The sequence below is a fragment of the Maylandia zebra genome, linkage group LG12, assembly GCF_041146795.1.
Source record: "Maylandia zebra isolate NMK-2024a linkage group LG12, Mzebra_GT3a, whole genome shotgun sequence".
Classification (NCBI taxonomy): Eukaryota; Metazoa; Chordata; class Actinopteri; order Cichliformes; family Cichlidae; genus Maylandia; species Maylandia zebra.
Window position 1 is genome coordinate 22,246,179 of NC_135178.1, and position 24,012 is coordinate 22,270,190.

The 24,012-nt window shown below is 40.9% G+C and overlaps 2 protein-coding genes across 7 annotated transcripts; one reads left to right on the forward strand and one right to left on the reverse strand.

Annotated features, from left to right (window-relative positions):
• Positions 1-29: 29 nt before the first annotated feature.
• LOC112435681 (intermembrane lipid transfer protein VPS13A-like) lies at positions 30-11,833 on the forward strand. 5 transcript variants are annotated; one of them, XR_013101157.1, is made up of 14 exons: positions 30-68; positions 465-526; positions 718-793; positions 7,541-7,654; positions 7,765-7,902; positions 8,032-8,113; positions 8,210-8,323; positions 8,484-8,559; positions 9,742-9,905; positions 10,087-10,132; positions 10,350-10,473; positions 10,699-10,852; positions 10,933-11,007; positions 11,108-11,833. XR_013101157.1 is itself a non-coding variant. In XM_076890901.1 (12 exons), the coding sequence occupies exons 7-12, from the start codon at positions 8,222-8,224 to the stop codon at positions 10,751-10,753; spliced, it is 567 nt and encodes a 188-aa protein (XP_076747016.1). In that variant the 5' UTR covers positions 30-68; positions 465-526; positions 718-793; positions 7,541-7,654; positions 7,765-7,902; positions 8,032-8,113; positions 8,210-8,221; the 3' UTR covers positions 10,754-10,908. The 5 variants fall into 5 exon arrangements, 2 of the variants coding, with proteins under 2 accessions (XP_076747016.1, XP_076747017.1); XR_013101158.1 differs by having other exon boundaries at positions 37-68; positions 10,718-10,852; XR_013101159.1 differs by lacking the exon at positions 10,699-10,852 and having other exon boundaries at positions 37-68.
• Positions 11,834-11,939: 106 nt separating this feature from the next.
• LOC101476410 (guanine nucleotide-binding protein subunit alpha-14) lies at positions 11,940-23,428 on the reverse strand. Of its 2 annotated transcripts, none has more exons than XM_076890903.1 (8): positions 22,853-23,428; positions 22,383-22,542; positions 15,353-15,537; positions 15,094-15,248; positions 14,527-14,655; positions 13,927-14,056; positions 13,686-13,839; positions 11,940-12,740 (listed from the first exon to the last, which is right to left on the reverse strand). In XM_076890903.1, exons 2-8 carry the CDS (start codon positions 22,501-22,503, stop codon positions 12,550-12,552), a joined length of 1,065 nt encoding a protein of 354 aa, XP_076747018.1. In that variant the 5' UTR covers positions 22,504-22,542; positions 22,853-23,428; the 3' UTR covers positions 11,940-12,549. The 2 variants fall into 2 exon arrangements, with proteins under 2 accessions (XP_076747018.1, XP_024660354.2); XM_024804586.2 differs by having other exon boundaries at positions 22,383-22,560.
• Between the last annotated feature and the right edge of the window lie 584 nt (positions 23,429-24,012).

Sequence of the window (24,012 nt, forward strand, 5' to 3'; positions counted from 1 at the left end):
TCCCCTGCTCTGGCTCTAGCGCCGTTGCTGCCAGAGCGATGATGGCTGAGACACAGCGGAACGGAGGTGTAAGTGCCTGGCTTAAAACAGGACATATTAGCTGCATTTTACCTTCAATTACTCTTTATATAGTTAGGTAGGAGTCAGGTCATGTTTCTTTTTAGCTGAAAAACATTACACCCAGGTAACCTGCAGTGTTGAAAACTTTTCCGTCGATGTTTGCTACCCTACAATCCGTCCTGCTCTGTAGTAAAATCAGCGACATTTAACCGTCCTGTTGCTCCCATTGAAATTTATATAGCCTATTTAAAATCTAAAACTTAAAATTGTCCGTAGCCTACTGTTGTTACCACTGTCCTGTTTGAAATGGATACTAACTAGCTAACTGACTGAATGCCCATTAACCTTATAACTCCGTGTGTGTGTGTGTGTGTGTGTGTGTGTGTGTGTGTGTGTGTGTACAGAGAGACAGCCAGGTTCATAATGGATATAAGGAAGGTTTTTCAAAAAAAGGAGCCACATTCAGGTAAAAATGATCTGTCAATCAAGAATAATGTTGGATCAGTGTTTTATTAGATGTTCATGTGGTTTGGTTATTTGCCTTTTGGTTGAAAGTACACTGAGAGAGGACTTTTTGTTAGTGAGCTTAATAGTGTTTTTTTTTTCATATTGATGTAATTTTTCATCTAATTGAATCTATTTGTGTATGATTGTCAGTCCAAAAAGGGAGAGAGGAAAGAGGGGAATGTGAGGAGAAAGTACAAGGTCATGACCTTCCTGCAGGAAGAACCAGGTAAGAAAACAGACAGGGAACAGTGACAGGCACAACAGAAACTGTTAAACTGACAGTTTAAAGAGAAAAAGCCTGATTTTACTCACACAATCTGGAAGTTGTGTCCTCCCTATATTAAAGCTGCTATACAGAATTTGCAAAACAAACTGGGTTGAAACATTTTTGACCCTCTTTAACAACATTCCAACATAACATTATAATTGATTGGGGAGATTAAAATTAATGATATATTTTTATGTGGTTCAGCCTAGGGCTGCACGATTAATCGTTAGAAAATCGCAATCTCGATTCATACTTATGTGCGATCTCATTTCCAAATTACAATGATTTAAAAAAAACAAAAAAAAAAACGACGACGACAATTGTACCGCATTTTGATCCGGGACGTACTCTGCATGAAAACAAGCGCTCATTTTTCCTGCTCAACAAATGACAAGGGCGGAGCCTTATACCACGTATTACAGAAGCTGTGCCGTGTGATACTAAAATTAGCAGGGAAAAAACAACGGAGAGCACGTCAGGGATGACAAGAAAGTGACAGGAGAAAATCCGTTCCGGTCAACCACCCAAACACCAATAACGGGAACCTTATACAGCGCTTCCCTATACCCGTCAAACTCAAAGAAATTACAGAGGCTATCACTTATCACCTGACCAAAGATATGGCTCCCATCAACACTGTGCAAAATGAGGGATTTAGGAAAATGATCAACACCCTAGACAAACGCTACACAGTGCCGTCCTGCAACTATTTTTCTATTGTTGCACTACCTGCTCTATACACGCAGCGTCGAGCAACGGTGGAGACGGAATTTCAAGCAGTACAACATTTTGCGGCAACAACAAAACGTAAGACATTTGTTGTTTTTATGTTTATTTATTGTTTTTATGTTCAGTCTCAACTGTTACGAAGTTGATGTGCAGTTAATAAGTGCAATAAATATTTATACTGGAAAAGAAAATCGTGAGAGAATCGTGATCTCAATTCTAAGCCAAAAAATCGTGATTCTCATTTTATGCAAAATTGTGCAGCCCTAGTTCAGCCACAACTCTACTAAAACCTCAGCCAGTAATAGGTAGGCCAACTTTTGCCAATTATGCCAGAGATTTTATACCTGCAAACTGAGATTACATTACAACGCCTGGAACAGCCAAGGCATGGCCTCATCTCGAATGCATTGCAAGTGAGATCGTTCCACTTCAAAGCTGTGATGTTGGTCTGCTGATTGGGTACAACTGCCCCCAAGCATTTTTTCCTCATGAGGTTGTGTCTGGAAAGGAAAATCAGCCGTTCGCACAAAGAATTGATCTGGGATGGAGTATTGTAGGTTATGGCAATCCATGTCTCGATTATGGAGATGCCTTTGGAGTAAGTCACCAAGTCATTGTGAAGTAAGTAATGCCTGACATTCAGCCCTCTTCAAACCTCACCAACAAGGTTCACTATGTCTACAGAACTCAAATAAAGGAAATGACCTCTCCCACAGAGGTCCAAAAGATGTTGGAGTCTGACTTTGTTGAGAAAGCACCAGAAGATACAAAGGTCTCTCAAGAAGATCTCAAATTTCTAACAAAGATGAAGACTGGCATTAGTCAAGGCATGTGCTATTCATCATCTCAAATGTTTAGAAAAAAACCTCAAGAGGAACAAGCAGAACTACATGGACTATAAGAAATTCATGGATGAGATCCTAGCCCATGGAGATGCCGAAAAGGTCCCAGAGCAACACATTGACAAAACACCAGTTTGGTACATCCCACACCATGGCGTGTATCATCCACAAAAACCTGGAAAGATTTGTGTCGTCTTCGATGCCTCTGCCAAGTTCCAAATGACCATCTCCTGACTGGTCCAGAGCTAACAAACACCTTGCTCGGAGTCTTGTGTCACTTCCGAAGAGGTCCAGTGGCTTTCATGTGTGATATCGAATGCATGTTCCACCAATTCCATGTGCATGCTTGCGACCAAGATTACCTATGGTTCTTGTGGTGGGAGAACGGTAACCTTGAAACTCCATTCACTGTCTATAGGATGAAGGTACACCTATTTGGAGCAGCATCTTCTCCAGGTTGCACCAACTACAGCCTCAAGCATCTTGCAGCTGAAGGAGAAGGAAGTTTTGATGAAGAAACCATTAAGTTCATCAAAACCAACTTCTATGTTGACGATGGACTAGCAAGTGTTGACACTGAAGATCAGGCAATACAGCTTGTTAATGAAGCACGGAAACTCTGCAGCATGTCAAACTTCGGTTGCACAAGTTAATCTCAAACCGCACCCAAGTTCTAGCTTCACTTCCGAAGGAAGAATGTGCTGCAGCTGCCAAGGATCTAGACATGGCACTCGGTGAAGTACATATGGAAAGAGCGCTTGGCGTACAATGGTGTGTCGCATCAGATCAATTTCAGTTGAGAGTAGTTGTTAAGGAAAAACCACTCACCTGAAGAGGAGTATTGGCCACAGTCGCCTCTGTCTTCGATCCACTTGGGTTTGTGTCACCTTTCATTCTGCTGTGAAAGCAGATCTTGCAACAAATGTGTCCAGAAAAACTCAGCTGGGATGAGACCTTACCTGACAGTCTTCAACCTCAGTGGGAGTCTTGGTTGCGTGACCTGGGAAACCTTGCAGACGTAAAGGTTCGCAGATGCTACATTCCTTCGAACTTCAAGGCACAGCACTACAAACTTCGAGCAGTAAGCACATCTGGTGAAGTTCAGTGCTCATTGGTGATGGGAAGATCGAGAGTTCCAACAACCAAAGTCACAACTATACCTTGGCTTGAGTTGTCAGTGGCCATTGTTGCTGTGTGCACTGGTGACATGCTGAAAAAGGAATTGGAAATGAAAATTTCAGAAGAAAGGTATTTGACTGACTCAAAGGTGATACTTGGATACCTCAGCAACGAAGCCAGAAGATTTCATGTGTTTGTTGCAAACCGAGTGGAACACATCAAACAAAGTACAGATTCAACCCAATGGAGTAACTTCCGAAGATAATCCGGCGGACCACGCCTCAAGAGGCATCACAGCAGAACAACTTGTAACATCAAACTGGTTCAAAGGCCCAGACCTCCTTTGGCAGAAAGTCATACCCAGTTGTGAAATTAAGGTGGGAGAGTTATCAACCAGTGACGCAGAGGTTAAGAAGGTTCAAGTTCACAAGATACAAGTGGAGGAACAAGGGTCTCTGTTAGATCACCTACACAAGTTTACCGACTGGTGGAGAATGATTAAGGCAGTTGCTAGACTCAAGCGCTATGTGAAAGAAGCAAAAGTTCACTAGAGTAGATCACACGACATCAGTAACCTACAAGAAAGAAAGGAAGCAGCGTTAACAATCATAAAGATGGTTCAAGAAACAGCCTTTGCTCAGGAAATAAAAACCTTGCAACATCACGATGGGATGCAGTTCAAAGACAAGGTTAACAAATTACACAAGTTATGCCCATTCCTTGATGACCAAGACATTCTTGGGGTAGGCGGACGTTTAACACATGCAGCTTTGCATCCCAATGTCAAGCATCCTGCAATCCTGCCAAGAGACAGTCACGTGTCAGCATTACTGGTCAAACATTACCACGAGAAGACATACCATCAAGGACAAGGCATCACCATGAACGAACTTCGAGCTAACGGATTCTGGATTCTTGGATGCAGCAAGATTGTGTCATTTTACATCTATAAATGTGTAAAATGCAGAAGGTTCAGAAGGCACACAGAGCAGCAGAAGATGGTAGACCTCCCAGAGGATCGGATGGAGACAACACCACCATTCACCTACTGCGGGATGGACTGCTTCGGTCCTTTTTATGTAAAAGAAGGCTACAAGGAGCTAAAGCGTTATGGCTTGCTAATCACTTGCATGTGCTCCAGAGCAGTGCATCTTGAAATGCTTGACGACCTCTCTACGGATTCCCTCATCAAGTCCTTACGTCCGTTCATAGCCATTAGATTAAGCCATAGGTACAGATAAGATGCGATCAAGGCACGAATTTTGTCAGCACTAGAAATGAGTATATTTAAGCTTTTAAGGAGATGGATCAAGCCAAGATAGGGAAACTGGACTGCGAGTTTCTCATGAACACCCCAGCATCTAGTCACATGGGTGGTGTCTGGGAAAGACAAATTCGCACCATAAGAAGTGTTCTCATTCTGGAAAAATCAGCCAGACAACTCTTCCTTAGAGCTCCTCTCTAAGGACATTCCTGTATGAAGTCATGGCAGTGATTAATAGCAGACCATTGACTACTGACCAGCTATGTGATCCATCAAACCCAGAACCTTTAACACCGAACCACATACTAACCATGAAGTCCACAATCATCTCCCCACCTCCAGGACGGTTTGTGAAGGAAGATCTTTATCTCCGTAAGAGGTGGCGTCGTGTTCAACTACTCGCCAACACTTTCTGGACAAGGTGGAAAAAAGAGTATTTGTTAAATCTTCAAGGCAGACAGAAGTGGACCAAAGAGCACAGAAATGCTAAGATCAATGAACATCTCAGGCCCTCCAAGGTTTGGAGGCCTATCTCCACCCACCACCACTTCCCCTGCCAGTGGCGGACTCCCTCAAGTGTCGGTGCGTTGGTGGTTCTTTGTGTCTGGGGGTGGGCGTCTGGGTACACACCGGCTCACTCCTTGGCGGCCGCTTATCGGGGCCTGGAGCCCGGGGCTCGCTCGGGCCACTTCGGAGGTGGGGTGCCCCCGGCCTCTCGGCCTGGGGCTCGGTCACTCAGGCACAGCTGGCTGCCGGCGGAGCTCACGGGCGCGTCACTGCAACTCCCCCTGGCTTCTGCTCCGCGGCTGCTGAGTGAGCCCTCATCTGGGACTCTCCTCAGCTCTTACTGGGACAGTGGCGCGGCTGCCCCTCTGTTGGTCTTCCTTGGTCTCTTGTGTTCTGGGGGCCTCTGGATGTCTGGAGTTTTGATCTCCTCCATACCTGCTTCATACCTTGGAGGACGGGGCTGTGGCTCCCCACACTCCCTAGCAGATCGTTACATGGAGAAACCTTTGGAATGCAAGCATGCTGATCCACACAGGTATGCACACAGGTGTACACACGGGTATTCACAGACGCGGACTACAGCTTTCTTGGCTGCTGCCTCAAAGCACATTGTGCGCTGTCTATCTTGCGTGCTGCACAATATCGTTTATTATTTAGTATCTACTGATATCTACTGCTAGCTAGTTTATTGTGATGGTGCCGTTTTTTTTTTTTTTTTTATTATGTTGCTCTTTGTTGTTTGCTCTCTCTTCTGTTTTTTTTCTCCATACAGGTGACCCAGGTGTTTTTTTTTTTTTTTTGTTTTTTTTTCTTTCTTCCCCCCCTTCTCACCGTCTCGTCTCCCCTTTGGTTTTCTTTCTCTCCCTCTCTTTCTTTCATTCTTTCTCCCTGTCCTATCCCCCAGTCATGTCTGTCCCGTTTGTAGCAACTGAAAATAAAATAAATTCATAATTATAATAAAGGTCAATCAAATGGACCAATATGGCAAGACCATGATGATCCACTTGGTAAAATAAATCCGCTTGGCATCTTTCTTGGCCTTAAGACAACAATTCTGATGGCTAAAGATCCAAACGGGACACACACAAAAAAAAAAGAAAAAAAAAGAGTATTTGTTAAATCTTCAAGGCAGACAGAAGTGGACCAAAGAGCACAGACATGCTAAGATCAATGATCGTCTGAAGGATGAGATAACTCCACGCAACCAGTGGAAGTTGGCAAGGATCATTGAAGTGTACCCTGGAAAGGATGGAAGAGTGACCAAGGTGAAATTGCTGCTGAGTGATCCAACCCTGGATAAAGAATGAAAACGTACCTCCAAACCTGTTCACCTGGAAAGACCCATTCAGAAGACAGTCATTTTGATGGAAGGGGAAGAAGATTCTCCACCGCACTCTGCTTAAATATAATTCATAATAGTTCATTTAAAAGCCATTCATTAATTCATAGGCAATACTTTATTCTTTAAATCACAAGTGATTGGTGGGAGTGTAACGGTCTTTTGCATTTTATGTTTTGTTGAGCTTTATGTCCAGATTTTGCTCTTTTGCACCCTCTGGTGGTGAAGTATCGAGGGTTCAGTTGTTTGCAGTTTGGGTCTCCACTCAGCCACTTTATGCTAGCGCACATGGCGTCTGCATGCTGCAGCTCGCGGTCAGCTCCACACATGGAGAAAATATTGTTCAAAGAGAAGAAATAAGTGAGAAAGAAGGCCATAAAGGACTATTTAGGCCCTCCTGGATGTCAGCTCAGGAGGTTTGTGTATTTTAAATGTTTTATTTTCTGTAATTACGGACATTTAATTAATTCATTATGTCAGTCCTGGCGTTCCATACTTAGGTCTGCAGATAAGTTCCTTTTGACAGAGGTGAACAAGCTTTTGTGATCACTGCACCCAAACTCTGGAACAGTCTGCCCCTTCATTTAGGTCTTCCCAACACTCAGCATTTTTAAAACCCAGTTGAAAACACAATTGTACTCTCTAGCTTTCAATTACGACTAGTCTTTTATAGTAATTACTATGTATGTTTACTATGTTATCTCTACTATGTACATCAATTTGGCTCAACCCATGTTGTTTTTCAATGTGCTTATAAATAAATTTTGATTCGATTTTTTTATTTTTTTATTTGATTTTGGCTACACGCCTTGACACACACACAAAGTTACCTTTCTGTTCAGATTGCGTTATGATTATAATTCAGTTAACTCAACAGCTGTTGTGCCTTTCTCCTGATGCTTCAGGTGGAACTGTTTGAAAAGGACATAACGAACATAAAGACAGAACTGAACCATGTCTCTGCTGCTGACAAATCTCCCATCAGCCTCTACGAGTACTTCCACATTTCCCCCATTAAGGTGTGTGCGAATGCAGTTTCTGTCAAACAAATAGTGTCTGAACTGATCTCTGCAATTTCTTTGTTGCCATACTAATGCCTGCTGATGTTTTTGTGTTTTTGTTTTGTCAGCTGCACCTGAGTTTCTCTCTGAGCTCAGGCGGAGAGGATGGCTTGACACAGAAGAGAGATCGGAACTGAACCCTGTGCAGTTGCTCAATTTGTTGCTGAAGAGTATCAGCTCACTGACGTGCAGGATGTTGTCTTCAAGTATGAATACAGAAAAAGGCTCAAATACACAGCATGCATGTGCCATCCATTAGCATTAAATTACTTCCATGTGACTTGTTCTTGGTGATTCCAACCCTGCTTCTTGGCTGAATGTGACATTTATTTCAGGCTGGCCTTTTTTGAATTGACCTACCAGTTCTACACCACTCAGCAGCTCCAGTGGGAGGTCCTCAGACATTATTCTAAGCAGGTAATACATACAAGCACAATGAAACCAGACAAGTGACAATTTGTCTTGTCTTCTTTTGTTTTGATATTTTGATTTTCCACCTATGTGTATCTCAAGGCTATTAAGCAGATGTATGTGCTGGTGCTGGGCCTCGATGTTCTTGGAAACCCATTTGGACTGATCAGAGGATTGTCAGAAGGGGTGGAGGATTTCTTTTATGAGCCCTATCAGGTAATGATATCCAATAAAATTATTGACAAGTTCAACTGGGTCTTTTAGCTTTGAAGTGCGTTATAAAACCTGTGAATAGTTACGTTGTGTAATTTAGAAAATATGGCCACATTGGATTCAGGTTAACATTCACAATAACTGTTCTTTTTTTTTCTTCTAGGGAGCCATCCAGGGCCCTGAGGAGTTTGTTGAAGGAATGGCTCTTGGGGTTAAGGCGCTGGTGGGAGGAGCTGTAGGTAAGCATGAAATGGTGTTAAAGGGGTAATACAGAGTCAGCCTTAGCTCAACAGGATCAGGTCAAAACTGCTAAATAATCACTGGAATTTCTAATTCAAAAATTAATTATGTTTAATTTATCTTTTATTTTAAATTTAAGTACAGTGTTGTGCAAAAGTCTTGCACTCATTTCTTTGTATTTTGAAATACAGTATGTACAGCAAAAACAGTTTTTACAATTCTTTATCACATCCTGAACTCTCTTACTCAGCTTCCTTGTCTTCAGGAATAGTTCTCCAGGCTTCTTGAAGGACATTCAAAGCTCTTCCTTAGATGCTGGTTGCCTTTTGTTCTGTTTTCTGTAAAGATGATCCCACACTGCTTCACTTATGTTGAGTCTGAGCACTGCTTCACCTAAGTGGAGGCATGCCTTTTAGACCTGCCACTTCTTTCTTTGTCCCTCCCAACTGTCCAGTTTCCTTCACTTGTTTTCAGCTATTTTATGTCTGTCAAACTGTGTTATCATTGCCATGTTTCATAGATTGAGCAAATCATTTGCTTTTTGTGAGAGGCTGCTGGTAACAAACTGGTTAAAAATAAAATTTAATTGAAAGTGTCCATTATGTGTAGAAACAATAATGATTCATCCCTTTAGCCTGGTGTCATTATATGCTTGACATCAGTGTTAAGAAGTTTATCAGATGTTAAAAATAATCCTGTGAAAATAATGTGAAACTAGATTGAAAATGAGTTAAAAAGCAGTAAATGTCCAACAAAAAACTTAATAAAGCTCGGAGAATTATCGCTCATCACCACATGAAAAAAATAAATAAAAAGAAATGAAGGTCGTTAAAGAGTTTGTACAGCCCTGCACGCTGTCCTCACTTTATCTGCTGTCATTATACACGTTGATTGACTGGGATGGGTTCATGGCTGCTATATAGGGCTGTAATTTGAACAGTGTAATAACTGAGCATTTGTCATTTTACTGCATGTGTTTTTAATATAGTGTTATATCTGTTAAATTTCAGCATTATATTGCCTTTAACAGTGAACTGTGGCTGTTTCATTACACATCTGAGACTTTTTAGCACCATGTTGGAGCCCTTAAAATTTCAGATTTTCACTGACACAATTTTGACATGAACATTTAAGATATATTAAAAAATATTCTCAGGTAAGAAATCATGTTTGTTATTCAGGCGGTATTGCAGGTGCAGCCTCCAGGATAACAGGTGCCATGGCAAAGGGTGTCGCAGCGATGACAATGGATGAAGAGTACCAGCAGAAGAGACGAGAAGCTATGAACAAACAGCCCAGCGGTCTGAGAGAGGGGCTGACCAGGGGTGGAAAAGGACTGGTGTCTGTATGTAAAACTGTTTGGTTTTTAAGTTGCTCCTCTCTGTTTATCAGCAGGAAACACGCAGTTAATGCAGGATGTAGGAAGTAGTAAGACTAGCAACAACAACACTGCAAACTAGTCTGAAAGAAAATGCACGGCTGTAATGAGTCATTTATTCTGCAGTGTTATCTTCCTTTTCCCACAGGGATTTGTCAGTGGGATCACAGGGATCGTTACCAAACCTATTAAAGGTAAGATGAGTCTGACCACAAGTATAAACATGTTAGTCCAATAAAATAAGGGCATAAAAAAACTACGTGTTCTGTTAGTCAAGTATAAACATGTTAGTCCAATAAAATAAGGGCATAAAAAAAACTACGTGTTCTGTTAGTGTGTTTCCATTGAACACTTGACATTTGGCCGTGAAGATCTTTGAACTTAAGCTGCAGTGTTTGTGTTATTATGCAGGGGCCCAGAAAGAGGGGGCAGCGGGCTTTTTTAAAGGTGTTGGAAAAGGTTTGGTTGGTGCAGTAGCTCGACCAACAGGAGGCATTATTGACATGGCCAGCAGCACTTTCCAAGGGATCAAGAGGTACAGTTATTTCTGTCTGTGCTATGTGATTGTGCACTTGCCACATCAGTGTGTAATCAGATAGGTCCTGTTTGAATTTGTTTATGCCCTGAGTTGTCCTTTGTTTTCATTCATTTGTTTTAATCTTCTGCTGTACTTCTTGTACTTGACTCTCTATTAACAGCGTTACATTCAAATTAAATTGTAACTAATGTAAAGATTTGACTTCATACCTCTCACATGCAGTACCTTCATTGCCCACCAGGGGGCTGCAGCCCACAGCTTAACACAGACTGTATAAAACTTGGATGTAGCAGCCCTGGTGTCAGCTGTTGCTTTGTGGAGCCCTGTTTTGAATCCTGGAGATGAGCATTTCCACTGCTGCTGTCTTTGTTTAAAAGTTAAATTTTTCTTTATTATTATTATTATTATTATTATTATTATTATTACTTCTGCACTGAACCTCGCCTTCCACTGCAGGAGAGAGTGAAGTTAGTCTTTCATGCCAAAGAGTTTGGAAAGATAATAAACTTCAAAACTCCAGAGATAGCCAAAGTAAGTTTGCAATTTGGACTCAAGCTGATATTTCCTTTCAGTCGGGATACACGACTAGTGAAAATAATTAATTCTAACTTTGGTCATTATTTATTTTCAGTGGGTTCTCACCAAATTGGAGGATGCAAGAGAGAGTTTACCCAAGTACTGACTCTGAAGATTGAGAAATGCTAAACACACGAGCTCTGTGTGTGCCAGTGCCTTTTTTTTCTTTACTGCATGCTACCAAAAATATTTTTGCCTACCGTAGCTTTAGAGATTGAGTTTAACTTTCATTTCTGGATGTAAAGGAGGATTTGGGTGTAGAAATGTCAATCTTAACAGCGACTGATACGGGGGGGGGGAAAAAAAAATCCCTCGAGTATCACTGAGGCCAAATTAACTGTAATTGTTGTAGCACATTTAATGTTGCACACTGTTTCTTTTACTGGATTATATAAAAGGCATGCTAATATGAATTAGTATGGCTTTATAGTACACATAATTCAAAAAATGTGCATCCTTAAAGTTCTTCTTTTTCCTATTTTTATACATTGCAGAATAAAGACTGTTGAGTGTGTGAGTCAGAGATGCATGCTATTTTTATACTGTACTTACATGCATCAGTTTGCTGTATATGACCTAATATGATGTCTATCTGTATATATCCATCCTCGCATCAGACTTTATGAGGAGCTTGCAGTATGAAATTTTGTGATTTTTATGTTTTTATACCACACATATGCAATGCCAAACATGGTCTTGGGCGCATCACGGTTTAATATTACTAAATACTTTCTGCTGCCATTAACGTAGTTTTGTTTTCGGGGAACGAAATATTCACTGCGCTGGCTTTTTTTTTTTTTTTTTTTTTTCAATAAAAATAAACGTTTTTTTTTAATTCAAAGCGGTCTTCATTTATTCCTCGCACCAAGAAAACGTCAGGCACCTGACTTGTACTCTTTATTAAATAATTATATCTCTTTATTGAAAATAACCATAAATAGAAGAAACAGTTGTATTTTTTTTCCTAAAGCACATCTCAGACTATTTACATCTGACACTCTATGAACTCCGTGGCTCTGCTGACTGTCCTGAGTAAATAAGGCACTTACATGCGTCTCAGTGTTAGAGCAACCATTTCTAAACATTATGAAATCACAAAACCGGGCTAAAGAGCATCCTTATCAAACTATTACATGGGGATACATTTACATACATTAAAGCACTCAGATCATATGTCTATTTAAATAAGTAGTTCACACAACAGGTCAGTTACTTGCTACTAATTTTCACTTTCTCATTTCCACTGTAATGTATCATTTACAGCAAATACTAAAAAACTACAAGGGAAACTAAAGCATCTAAACACAATTTCATGTTAGTATGTCTGGTACAGGATGTTTGTATTCTCTCTTTTTTGGATCTCCCTTGTTAGAAATGAAACAATTTCAAATTTCTTATTTTTGGTTTAAGCTTGATTGATAATTAGATTCTTTTCTATTTCGGCTTTCCTCAGGTCTTCTCTTGTATGCATTTGCTCCTGTGCTGTATGCAACCTTTCTACACCAGGTTGAACTCCTTGAGGTTGTGCCTGAGGATGGTGTCTTTGACGGCCACGAAGACAAAGCGGATGTTTTCTGTGTCTGTGGCGCAGGTGAAGTGAGAATACAACGTCTTGTCCTTCTCCGGGTTTTGTTCTTGGTACATTTTTAGGATGAATTCTTGAGCTGCTACTTGATCCTGCTGAGGTCCTGCAATTCAGGGTTGATATTATTTAAATATGTCAGTAAATTCAACATACGCTCACCAGACACTTGATTGGGTAGACTTGTTCAACTGCTTGTTAATGCAAATATCTAATCTGCCAATTACATGACAGGAACTCAATGCATTTTACGACCTGCTGAAGTTCAAACTGAGCATCAGAATGGGGAAGAAAAGTGATTTAAGTGACTTTAAATGTTGGTACCAAACAGGCTGGTCTGAGTATTTCAAATTTACTGAGACACAACCATCTGTAGTGTTTACAGTGAATAGTCTGAAAGTGAAAGATGATCTGTGAGTAGCAGTCCTCACAGAGGTCAGAGGAGAATGGCCAGACGTGATGATATAGTAACTAATGGTAATTAACTACTCATTTCAACCAAGGTATGCAGAAGAGCATCTTCTGAAGCAGATGGTCTACAGCAGCAGAAGACCACACATGGTTTCACCTCTTGTCAGCCAAAAACACCAAACCAAAACTGAAATTCTAAGTCTTGATACTTAAAGATTAAAAATGTGTTTAAAAAAAAAAAAAACAATCAGTTATTTTATTTTGAACAAATTATGGGTTTTTAATGCAGAACAAATTTGGTGATTTTCTTGTGGGCTTGTATCAAGGAGGGAGGGGCGGAGCTTAGACTAATGATTGCCAATGTGGACCAAAATTCCTGCTGAATGTTTTCAGCTCCCTTTTAAATCTCAGCCATGAAGAATTAAACCAATTCTGATGGTAAAGGAGGTTCAACCTGGTACCAGCACAGTGTACCTAATATAGTGTCAGTTGAGTATTTTTAGTCTATTTCAACACTTCCATAAAAATGAGTACCGTGCAGCGATTGTATGATGAAGGACTTAATTAGATCAGCTAAGTAATTACAAATCTTGTGGTGGAATAAGAGCTGAAATCAAGATGAGCATTCACTCAGTCTAACCTGTGAATTCAGGGAAGTAGGTGGATAAGTGAGAGTACAAGATCTTCTCCTTGAGGATGTCGGTCTTGTTGAGGAAAAGTATGACAGATGAGCGCTGGAACCAGGGGTAGGTGATGATGGTCTTGAACAGGGCCTTGCTCTCCTCCATGCGGTTCTGAGATGTTTAAAGGGATCAAACACATGTAAAACTCCAGGAGGATGTAAACTGAAATCATCATTTGCTGTGTCGTTAAATTCTCACCTCATTGTCGCACTCAGCCAGGACCTGATCGTATTCGCTGAGTGCCACCAAGAAAATGATGGAGGTGACGTTCTCAAAGCAGTGGATCCACTTTCTCCGCTCTGATCTTTGACCACCCACATCAACCATCCTGTCATAAAAGCAGCCAAGAAAAGTCACGCCACCTTCGAGGTCGGTGCCATGCCTGTGGCCAGTTCCAGTGCTGCTGCTATTATTTTGGTTCATAGAGTATTTCAAAGTAGAATGGGAGGCAGAGCCTTCAGCTTTCAGGCCCCTCTTCTGTGGAACCAGCTCCCAGTTTGGATTTGGGATACAGACAGCCTCTCTACTTTTAAGATTAGATTTAAAACTTTGCGTTTTGATAAAGCATATAGTTAGGGCTGGATCAGGTGATCTGTTAGTTATGCTACAATAGGTCTAGGCTGCATTGGCTTCCCATGAAGCACTGAGTGTTTCTTCTTCACTTACCTTTTACACATGTAAGGTGTCTACCTTAAGATATAAAGCACCTTGAGGCGACTGCTGTTGTCATTTGATGCTATATAAATTCAACTGAACTGAATTGAACTGAAACTCAGAAGATGTCAATATGCACCTCACCTGAAAATGACATTCTCCATGTCAAAGGGGTATTCAATGATACCAGTGGTTGGGACTCGGACTCTGAGGATGTCCTGAAGGTCAGGTATGTATGAGGGCTGTGAAATCCGATCCAGATCTGTGAGATAGCTAAAAAGAAAAATATGCAGGGAGAAAAAAAAACACTAAGAAAGGAAAAATACAGAAAACACGTAGAAAACTTAAAATGTAAACCAAATGCATGTAGCTACATGAGAGTTCACTCACTGGTGGGACTCTCAAGGGAGATGAAGACTTTGCTCCAATGCAAGAGAACAAATACTTTTTGTTTTAGCTTCGATCAAATTTGCATTTCCCAAAATAGTAAAAACAACAAGCCGAAAAAAGCCCTTCTCTTTTTATTGCCATCGTTCGTGGCAGTGACAGAGACTATATTCAGCAAGATTTTTGTTCTTCTATCGGCAGGCACTCATCTATGTGGTCAGAAGGGACTCCTCCTTTTGCATGAATATTATACTCATTTAATAATCCTGTCAATATAATTTGATCTGCGCACACTGTTAAAGATCATAAATGCCTAATTCTCACTATTTGGTGGAGTCGGACAGCTGGTACTCCCTGCGCCGATCATAGCACTCCTGTATTCCAGGATCATCCCACAGACTCTTGACAGCCATGGCGAGGTTGCTATCTAAGTCCTCCACCTTATCCACCTCCACCTCCAGGACTGCGCTGGCATGGCTCTATGGACACACCGAGAAGACAAAAAGACAGTGAGGTAACAATGAGGTAACCATCCATCAAGTCTTTATTGTAAAGGACTGGAACAGAGTCAGTCTGCCTGTACCTGGTTCTGGGGATCAGTGAAAGATATACCAAGAGCCTCCATAGCTCGGACCATTGTCTGCATGGACGTGTAGATGTTCTGGTACACCAGCTTGGCATAGCTCCTTTTGTCCTCGTCTGTATATCCTCCTCCATGGATAATCCTCATTTGTTTGATAAAGGTGCTCTTTCCACTCTCTCCAGTGCCTGTGAGACACATTGAGGATTAAACTCAATAATAGATTTATTTGGTCTACAATTTTTTGCCTCGTTGCAAATTAACATTCTGCAAATCAAACCAAAGTAAACATCTGCTGGCTGCGTGAGCAGACGGGAATGCAGTTTTATGTCTAAGGTCTGTTTTTAAAAATCTGCATTCACGTGACAGCCTGTTTCTCAGCAGTGCTCATCGGTGCAGGATTTGACCATTTTAATTGTCATGTTTCTGAATTTTAAAGAAATCATGCTGATGAGTCAGTTACGACTGCTTTCATTGTCTTGATTTTGATGCCAGACAACAGGTTCTCATAGTACCTAGAAGTATTTAAGTATCAAAACCACCAGTAATAACATTAGTCTAACTACAGCTATAAAGAGGAAGAAAACAAATGTTAAGTATAAGAAAATTAGAGTACTTATTGTACAAGCAGATTATATCATTATAGTATAAATACTGAAATGTGTAAGCATCACTTATGTGCAGGTTGATATGGAGCTCATATGTGTGCTGCTGAGAGCTACATAGATAATGTTTTATTAAACGTATTGATATGCACACACTTACTAGATAAATTCAATTGCCCTATAGTATAATACTTTGAGTGGTGGAGGGATGTTTTATTTTGTCATGCCTCTATAATTATTTGCCTTTGTTCCCTGCCTGAGCAAATCAACCCCAGAAGCCCTGCAAACGGTCCAGAATGTGGCTGTGAGGCTGCTCAACAGGTCCTTAAAAGGTCCCATGTGACACCAGTGATGGGCAACAAGCAACAAGGTGATATATACCAGTGTTTAAATTGTGTTGATAGGCCACGTAAAACCAGAGTCATGATAAACAATATATACGCGGTGTTTTTCCCTGAATAGTTTCTCCAAGTTTACTGTCTAAACTTAACATAAGCACTCTCTGCTTATGAGCAAAAAAAGTTTAGGAAGAGGGGGAAGTTTTAGGAGTGACGGCGAGAAAGACAGACAACAGAAAAAGAGAGAGAGCGAGTTTGTAGATGTGAGAGATTTGTGACGTTTAGCGTGTTTGGAGTGTGTAGTTAATGTGTTGTCCTGTGTAGTTAGTGTGTGGTGTTGTGGATAGTTTTGTGTTGTGTGTCAAAACAATGAGGCGACTGCCGTCTCAAGGTGTAAAAAAACAAAACAAAAACAAAAAAAAACAGGAGGAGTGATACACCTGCTGCTGTCAGACCTGCAGGTGTCAGGCAGTGATGTTCTCCTTTATAGTGGACAGAAATATTTGGAGTGGCACAAATAATTTGTGTGGCATCTTATTGAATGCAGAACAGCTGATTGTTATGTAAATAGTTTGAAATGATTATTGTAAAAAAGGGGTAAAAGGTAAATGGATGCAAATAACTTTGTTCTTTGCGCACTGACAGAGGCGAGGCTGTGTCCGGCAGCCTCGCCTCTGTCAGTGCGCCCCAGGGTGGCTGTGGCTACAATGTAGCTTGCCATCAACAGTGTGTGAATGTGTGTGTGAATGGGTGGATGACTGGATGTGTAACGCACTTTGGGGTCCTTAGGGACTAAGTAAAGTGCTATACAAATACAGACCATTTACCATTTGTTACAGTAAAAAATATAACTTTCTACTCTGATTTTATGGTTTTTTTTTTGTCTGATTTTAGATAAATTGTGTTAATACAGTATGTCAAAATGAAAACATAACTGTAAATTCAGACACAGGAGGTTGTGCTGAAAAGAATGATACTAAACAAGGCAAATAAACTGTTTTTAAAGGTGAAATGTAGAGGAAACATCAGAAGTAGTCAAACATGGCCAATTAAACTTTTTTTTTTAAAGTAACGCAATAGTTGCTTTTCAAGTAATTAATTACTTTTAGAATCTTGTAACTCAGTTACTAACTCAATTACTTTTTTGAAGAACTAACTAGTAACTATAATTAATTACTTTTTCAAAGTAACTTGCCCAACACTGTGAAACACCCATTCTTTCTTCTTTAGGCTCACTTCCAAGATTTTAGTGATCACTTTCGGTCTGAACCATTTAACAGAGAGGCTGTGCCTCAAGAGCTAGAGCAGGTCATTTACCTGTTGTAAGGCTGGTGGTTTGATCCGCGGCTGCTCCGCTCTGCATGCCAAACTATCCTGGAGAAAGATACTGAACCTTGAGTTGTTGTGTGTGGTCAGTGCTAGCTAGATGTTTGACCTTTAATTGTGCTAATTAAATTGGAAATGGACTGGTTTATTTCCAGTTTACTATGGTCAGTTGCCTCCATGTATTAGTAAATTACTACATTCATATGCAAATACGAGATCTTTGAGGTCAGCTGATCAGAGCTTGCTGGTGGTATCTGGTCCAGGTTAAAGATAAAAGACGAGCCTAATTTTCTACTCTTCATTTATCCCAAGAGAAGATATTATGGCCACTGCAAGCAAGCAAATTTAGCTCTCTGCTGCAAAGACACAAACAAAAAAAGTCATGGGAGTCTCTATCCCTCCTTACAGTGACAATTTTAAACTTGACGTTGTCTACGATACAGTAAAATGTACCCCTGCCCAGTGTCATGCATCCATGCCCCTTCTGCAAGAGCATAAAGTTTATATATACTTTAAAATATTACTGAGCTGCATCCTGGTGAGTTATTACTGCAACTCAATATTTATGATATTTACATTAAAAAAGACCCAAATTTGAATTATTACGTGTGATGTTGCACAGGTGTTGCATACTGTATGCCAGCTGGCAGCTGCCTGGCAGCTACATTAAAGACCCATCTGTCTTTTTATGAACAACTTTTTACTAAGAGATAAGTTAAAAGAAATAAAAACAAGTTCTGTGACAACTCTCAATACCCAGCTTGTCCACGCAGGGACGCAAGCTGAACGATTTGAATGTATATTTGACTGCCAAAGGGACACTCGCCAATATCCGAGAACAGGAAGTTTAAATATCACAAATTGCCCGAAATAAAATTCAACATATCATTCATAGCTTTAGTTTCACCTGGTTGAATAAAATATTTTAGTCAACCTTGCTTAATTTGCTTCTGAAAAATGACCTTCCTTTGGTCAGATGGAAAAATAAATAAAACAAAAGCCCTCCTAACTTCCAATAATTAATTCAACAAGAACGGTGCACTTTTTCACCCTGAAACCTTTCCTGAGTGACAGGATCAGATGCACGCTTAATAACTCAGAGACTTGGTGTGTATTTGGACTCAAGCTCTCCATCTAAAAGGTCTTTCGACTAACTTATATTTCACTAAAACATACTTTACTTGTTCTTATTAAAAGGTATGCAAACCACACACACACACAGTCCCTTTCTGCCATGTTACTCTTCAGCTCTTACAGCAAAAGCTCGTAATATTCTCACTGAGATCACATGATGCACAGCCGATTTCGTTAACAAATGTGTTTGTTAACAGACCTGAATATTGGAGGTTGCTGTGTTTGTGTATGTGTGGATTTATGCAGGGATGGGTGGGGAGTTTCACCTTGTGGGCATTTGTTGTGTGCGTGTGTGTGTCAGCTCCTTGGTTCCCAGCTGTTTTGCATGTCATCATCTTTACATCTTAACAAACAAATCTTAGACAAATCGTGTGCATTTGCATGCACCTTGTTTACAAGTCAAGTTTCTCAGAGATGAGATCATTTTGGAGAAGAAGGAGAGGCAGGTGCTCAGATTGGAGGCAAATCAGGCTGGACCTCAAGGAGGGAGGTTAACGAGCTCAGACTGCATGTATTCATGTCACATTATTCAGTTAATCTTTGCCCTTGATCTGTGACAAATCTTTGCCATCATCGTCTCTAGAATGAACTTTTGATAGTTCTCTATTTGTCAATATCATTCTTGATTAACTTGCCAATCAGTCAAATTTCTTTTACCATTTGAATTTGTTTTAGTGAAATGGTGCTGATTTCAAAGAGGATTAAATTAAAGGATAGTCAAGCTATAAAAACTGACGAATCACTTCACTGTCCCTGCAGAATGTTCTTCCTCAGACGCCACCGGTAGAAGCTACAGTAGATATAAACTGTGACAACTGACCCCATGAATGATTTTCAATTCAAATAGTCTGTCAGATACAAAAAGGTTTGAAACACCAATCACAAAAAATGTCATTCACGTTGCAGTCTGGGATGTCCAAGATATCTTATAGTACGTGCCAGTTTAGCTCAGTGCGTTGAGCAGGCAACCATAAGGCTGAGAATGGCCGGCCAAGGTTCAAGTCTGACCCATGGCCCTTTAGCCATTTGTCTTCCCCTCTCTTTCTCTCCCTCCCCCCACTTTCCTGTCATTTCTTCACTGTATCTGTCAATAAAGCTGAAAAGACGTCTTGAGCTGGACTCTTGACTTATCTTGATTCCTGGACACGTGCGTGTGTGCGTGGTGCAGAGTCAGGTTTTACAATTTCCTTGTGACCGATTAATGCCGGCTACAGAAGTCTCCACAGACCGGCGGCCAAAATGAAATAGCTACACACATATAACAGATTTGACCACAAGCCCAAACACAGCTTCATATCTGCACACTTCCTCGATCGGGGAACGCTGTAACACGAGGTGATGGTGCCCGTGTGAATGAATGTGGTGTTAGTGTCATGAGATAACGGCTACTACCACCTGTCAAACTCTGCCCTGTCCCTTTTTTTCACAACTGAAATGTACCTGCCAGGCAGCGACTGTGCAGAGGCACAAAACAAAAAACATGAGAAGTCACTAATCTGCAAAATTTGACTTTTAAAAACAACAACAAAAAAAGAGATCCAGCAGATCTACTGCTACATTCAAACATCTTCCAGTTAAAAGTAACAGAAAAAAACAACACTTCTTCCAAAAAGAAGAACCAAACAGTATTTCAGTGTCTATATATGTAAATGTATGTATAGATATTTGAGGGTATATATCGATATATCGAGGGCATATATCCATATTTGTAAGTGTGCGCATGTGCATTTATACATGTTTATATGCATATATAGTATAAATATTATAATATAATCTCTTGCACTCTCAGTAGACCTGACTCTGACCATCCTAATGAAATCCACTGAGAGCTGAGTCACTCTGACCAGGTAACAAAAGGTTACTTTCTAGATCATGGCTGTCATACTCCTTTTACACTGTGGCCCACACAGAGCCCTGTTTGATCTTAGTGGGCTGGAGCAGTAGATTTATTACCTGGAAAAGAAAACCCTCCAAATCATTCCTTCTTCTGTCTGTGTAAAGACATTTAAGAATACATTAAGTACCTCAGAAAGCAACAGAAACACTCCAACGTGACTCTTTGTTCTCCCACTTTAAGAAAGGAGAATGATGATGAAATGCTTAAAAATGACAGAAAGAAGCAGTTTATTTCCCAGACTTTATCCTGCAGACTGACTTTGGTGCAGCATGACCGGGCAGTTGGTGTCTTTGTCGCTAAAAAAGCTTTAAAAAAATACACTTTGAATGATAACATTTATGTCCTTCTTTTTTGCATTTACCACATTATCCAAAGTTATTTAGGGAGCCGAGTTGGGCTCTTTGACGGCCAGGTTCTGGGCCCTGGGCCTTATGTTTGACACTCCTTCAGCCTGAACAGAGACTCCAGGGTCATCCTTTTTTCTGGAAAGTTGTTTCACTCCACTTTTTGACTTCTCTCAACTACCTTTGTGATGTGTTAAACAAAACTGCTGCAGTCCAGCTGTCTGTAACAGCCTACAGTGAGCTGAGAAAATGGTTTTCTTTTAAAGCAAATGAATGTTGGCTTGCAGGCAGAAACATAACGCTGTGTTTTGAGTGAAATGATCTGCTAAAAGAACAGTTGGTAAAAACCAATAGCTCGTGCTCCGTGATGCATTTGCATGACGTTTGCATGAAATGCGCCCGCAGCAGCTAGTTATGGCTTTCAAACACACCACTGACCGAGGCGTGGATGGCGACTGCGTTCCTGAAGTGCTCCCACACTGCTGCAGTAAAATGCGCCTGATACATGTTCAGCAAGTTTCCTCTGGATCGGGAAGCCGCTTCCATAAACTTATATAACCCTAGAACAGGGCAACCCCCCTATATTCAGGAAGAGTGTGTGTGTGTGTGGGGTGAGGTTAAGGCTCTATTACCACGCCTTAACGCTTTCCACAGGTCATCACGAACAGGACTGTGTAAAAGTGTTGTAAAGGAAAGAAACGGATATCATTTTGAACGATCCGTTTTCTCCCTGTCTGTCTGTCTGTCTGTCTGTCTGTGTGTGTCCATTTTCGGCATTTCTGTGGCCAGGTGGAAACTTAGCAACCCCAGCAGACAAAAAGTACTCAAGGATTCAAATCTCCGACCACGCGTAAAATCAATGGCAGCGCCATGGCGCGCGGCTGCGCATACCCTGGATGTTCTCGGAAAGCCAGTGCGCCTCAACTGTGAAACGCTGCTCATGACTTGAATCCTCTCATGTAGACACACGTGTCAATGACAAAATGTAGCGTGCTGGATATAATACCCACTCCTTTCCCTTCTAAAGTGTGCATTCTTCTTACATATGACTAAATGAATACTAGTCGACAGGCGTCAGAGCTCTGTCCCACCTGCCATGATACCCGTGGCCAGGTGTGGCCAGGAAGCGGTGAAATGGCAATTGCCGAGCCGTCTCCAAAATCCCCCACAACTGAAAATGAAAACGCCTGGATCCTTCCGCTAGAGGAACAACTTTAAGAGCAAATGTTTTAAAGCTTTTCGTTTGCCCGGAAAAGAACATCTATGACTACAATCAAGATCAAACCTTTGAATGATTTACAGCATGGTATTTGAGAGCATGAGGAGAATGAGGAGGACTCCGTGAAATCAGTTACCCTCCGAGCTGGTGTTCAGGTTAGTGATGCTCACCTAAAAGCAGCAACTTGAGCTCCCTGCGAGAGTCCTTCTTGTCCCTCCGCAGCTGCTTCTCAATCTCCTCGTTGATCCTCTGGTTCTCTCTCTCCTCCGCTGAAACACAGCATCCAGCCATCGCTGAAAGTCACCAGGTTGCTCTCCAACGACCACTCGGCTGTAAAAATGTCGCAGGCTTTGATTAAAGACAGAAAAAAAAAAGAAAAAGGAAACTCAGACGTGTTAAAAAAAATACTCCTTTGCCCCCTCTTGCACTTCACAACTTCAGACGCAAAAAGGCACAGAGCATCTTCAAAACTGCGCCTTTGACTTCCACAGAAACAGAAAAGTTTGCTGCTAAAATATAAAGTGCTAGATTTCAGGGGTAAGTCCAAAGCTCTCTCTCTGATTTTCTTAAGCATCGAGGTGTACAACAAGGTGCACCACGAGCTGTTCCTATTGGACAAAGTGCTGCAGTTATACTCTACCTGGACGACACTTCAGCTTTATCCTGACGAATCGGGAGGGCGTGGCACCGGCTACAAATAGAAAAGGATAAAATGGGAAGTTCGCTGCCACAACCTGTGGAAACGGTGAGCGATGAGGAATTCACCTGTAGATGAGTTTTAATCGGACATGGAGTGCCATGGCTCATTCTTAGAAGTGCTCCACGCTGTGCTCGCTTTCCTTGGAAGTTTCTATAATATCACACTCGTAATTCATGAGATCCAGGGACAGGAAACGCATTTAGCAGTTCGGCAGCAGGGAGGAGGGAGGGCCCCTCTGGCTGGCCTTCACGCCCGCTAGAGGGCGGGAAGGCCAACAGTGAAGGAATGAGTGTTTTGCACCCGTTTTGTGATCTTGCAGCAGGGTTTTTGAGAATATAAGCGAGGTAATCACAGCATTTATCCACAGTATAAGCAGTCAGTGGTGGCAGTATATATGTCGAATGATCACAAGTAGCGAAAAGTTCACATATATAACGACTAATTAAAATATGAGGATTTTTTTTTTTTACTTTAAGGTCTCTGGAAAACTTTTTCCAGTTCACAAAGAAAGAAGTACTAAGACTGTGGATATGAAGTTAAATAAGTGTGTTCTACCCTTCAAGTGGTGCTTTTAAAAGAAGCAAGTTTCTCCCCGAAACAGAGCCAGTAAACACTTCTCGCTCTTTGGGTCTCATTAATATTAATAATAATAATAATAATAATAATAATAATAATAATAATAATAATAATAGATTGTATTTATATAGCACTTTTCGGGACCCTCAAAGCACTTTACAATTCCACTATTCATTCACTCTCACACACTCTCTCACACACACACACACACACACACACACACACGTGGAGCCACGATGGCCCCAGATTATAATTAATAATCATAAAACAGCATTCTCTGAAAACATTACCCTGAACTTAACCAACCCTTTTCTTTTTCTCAGAAAAAGTTGAAAACTAAACAACTAAAGTTGTAAATTAGTGTTAGATAAAAATAAAAAAAAATCACAAGCAGTCTTCAGGCAGTTTACTCTCCATTTATCATCAAAGCTGAGCATGTAGTGGGAACAGTTTAGAACAAAGTTTTCGCTCCCATTTAAAATGAAGATTGTGAATTAAGACCACATCTGATTTTTTCTCCCCGT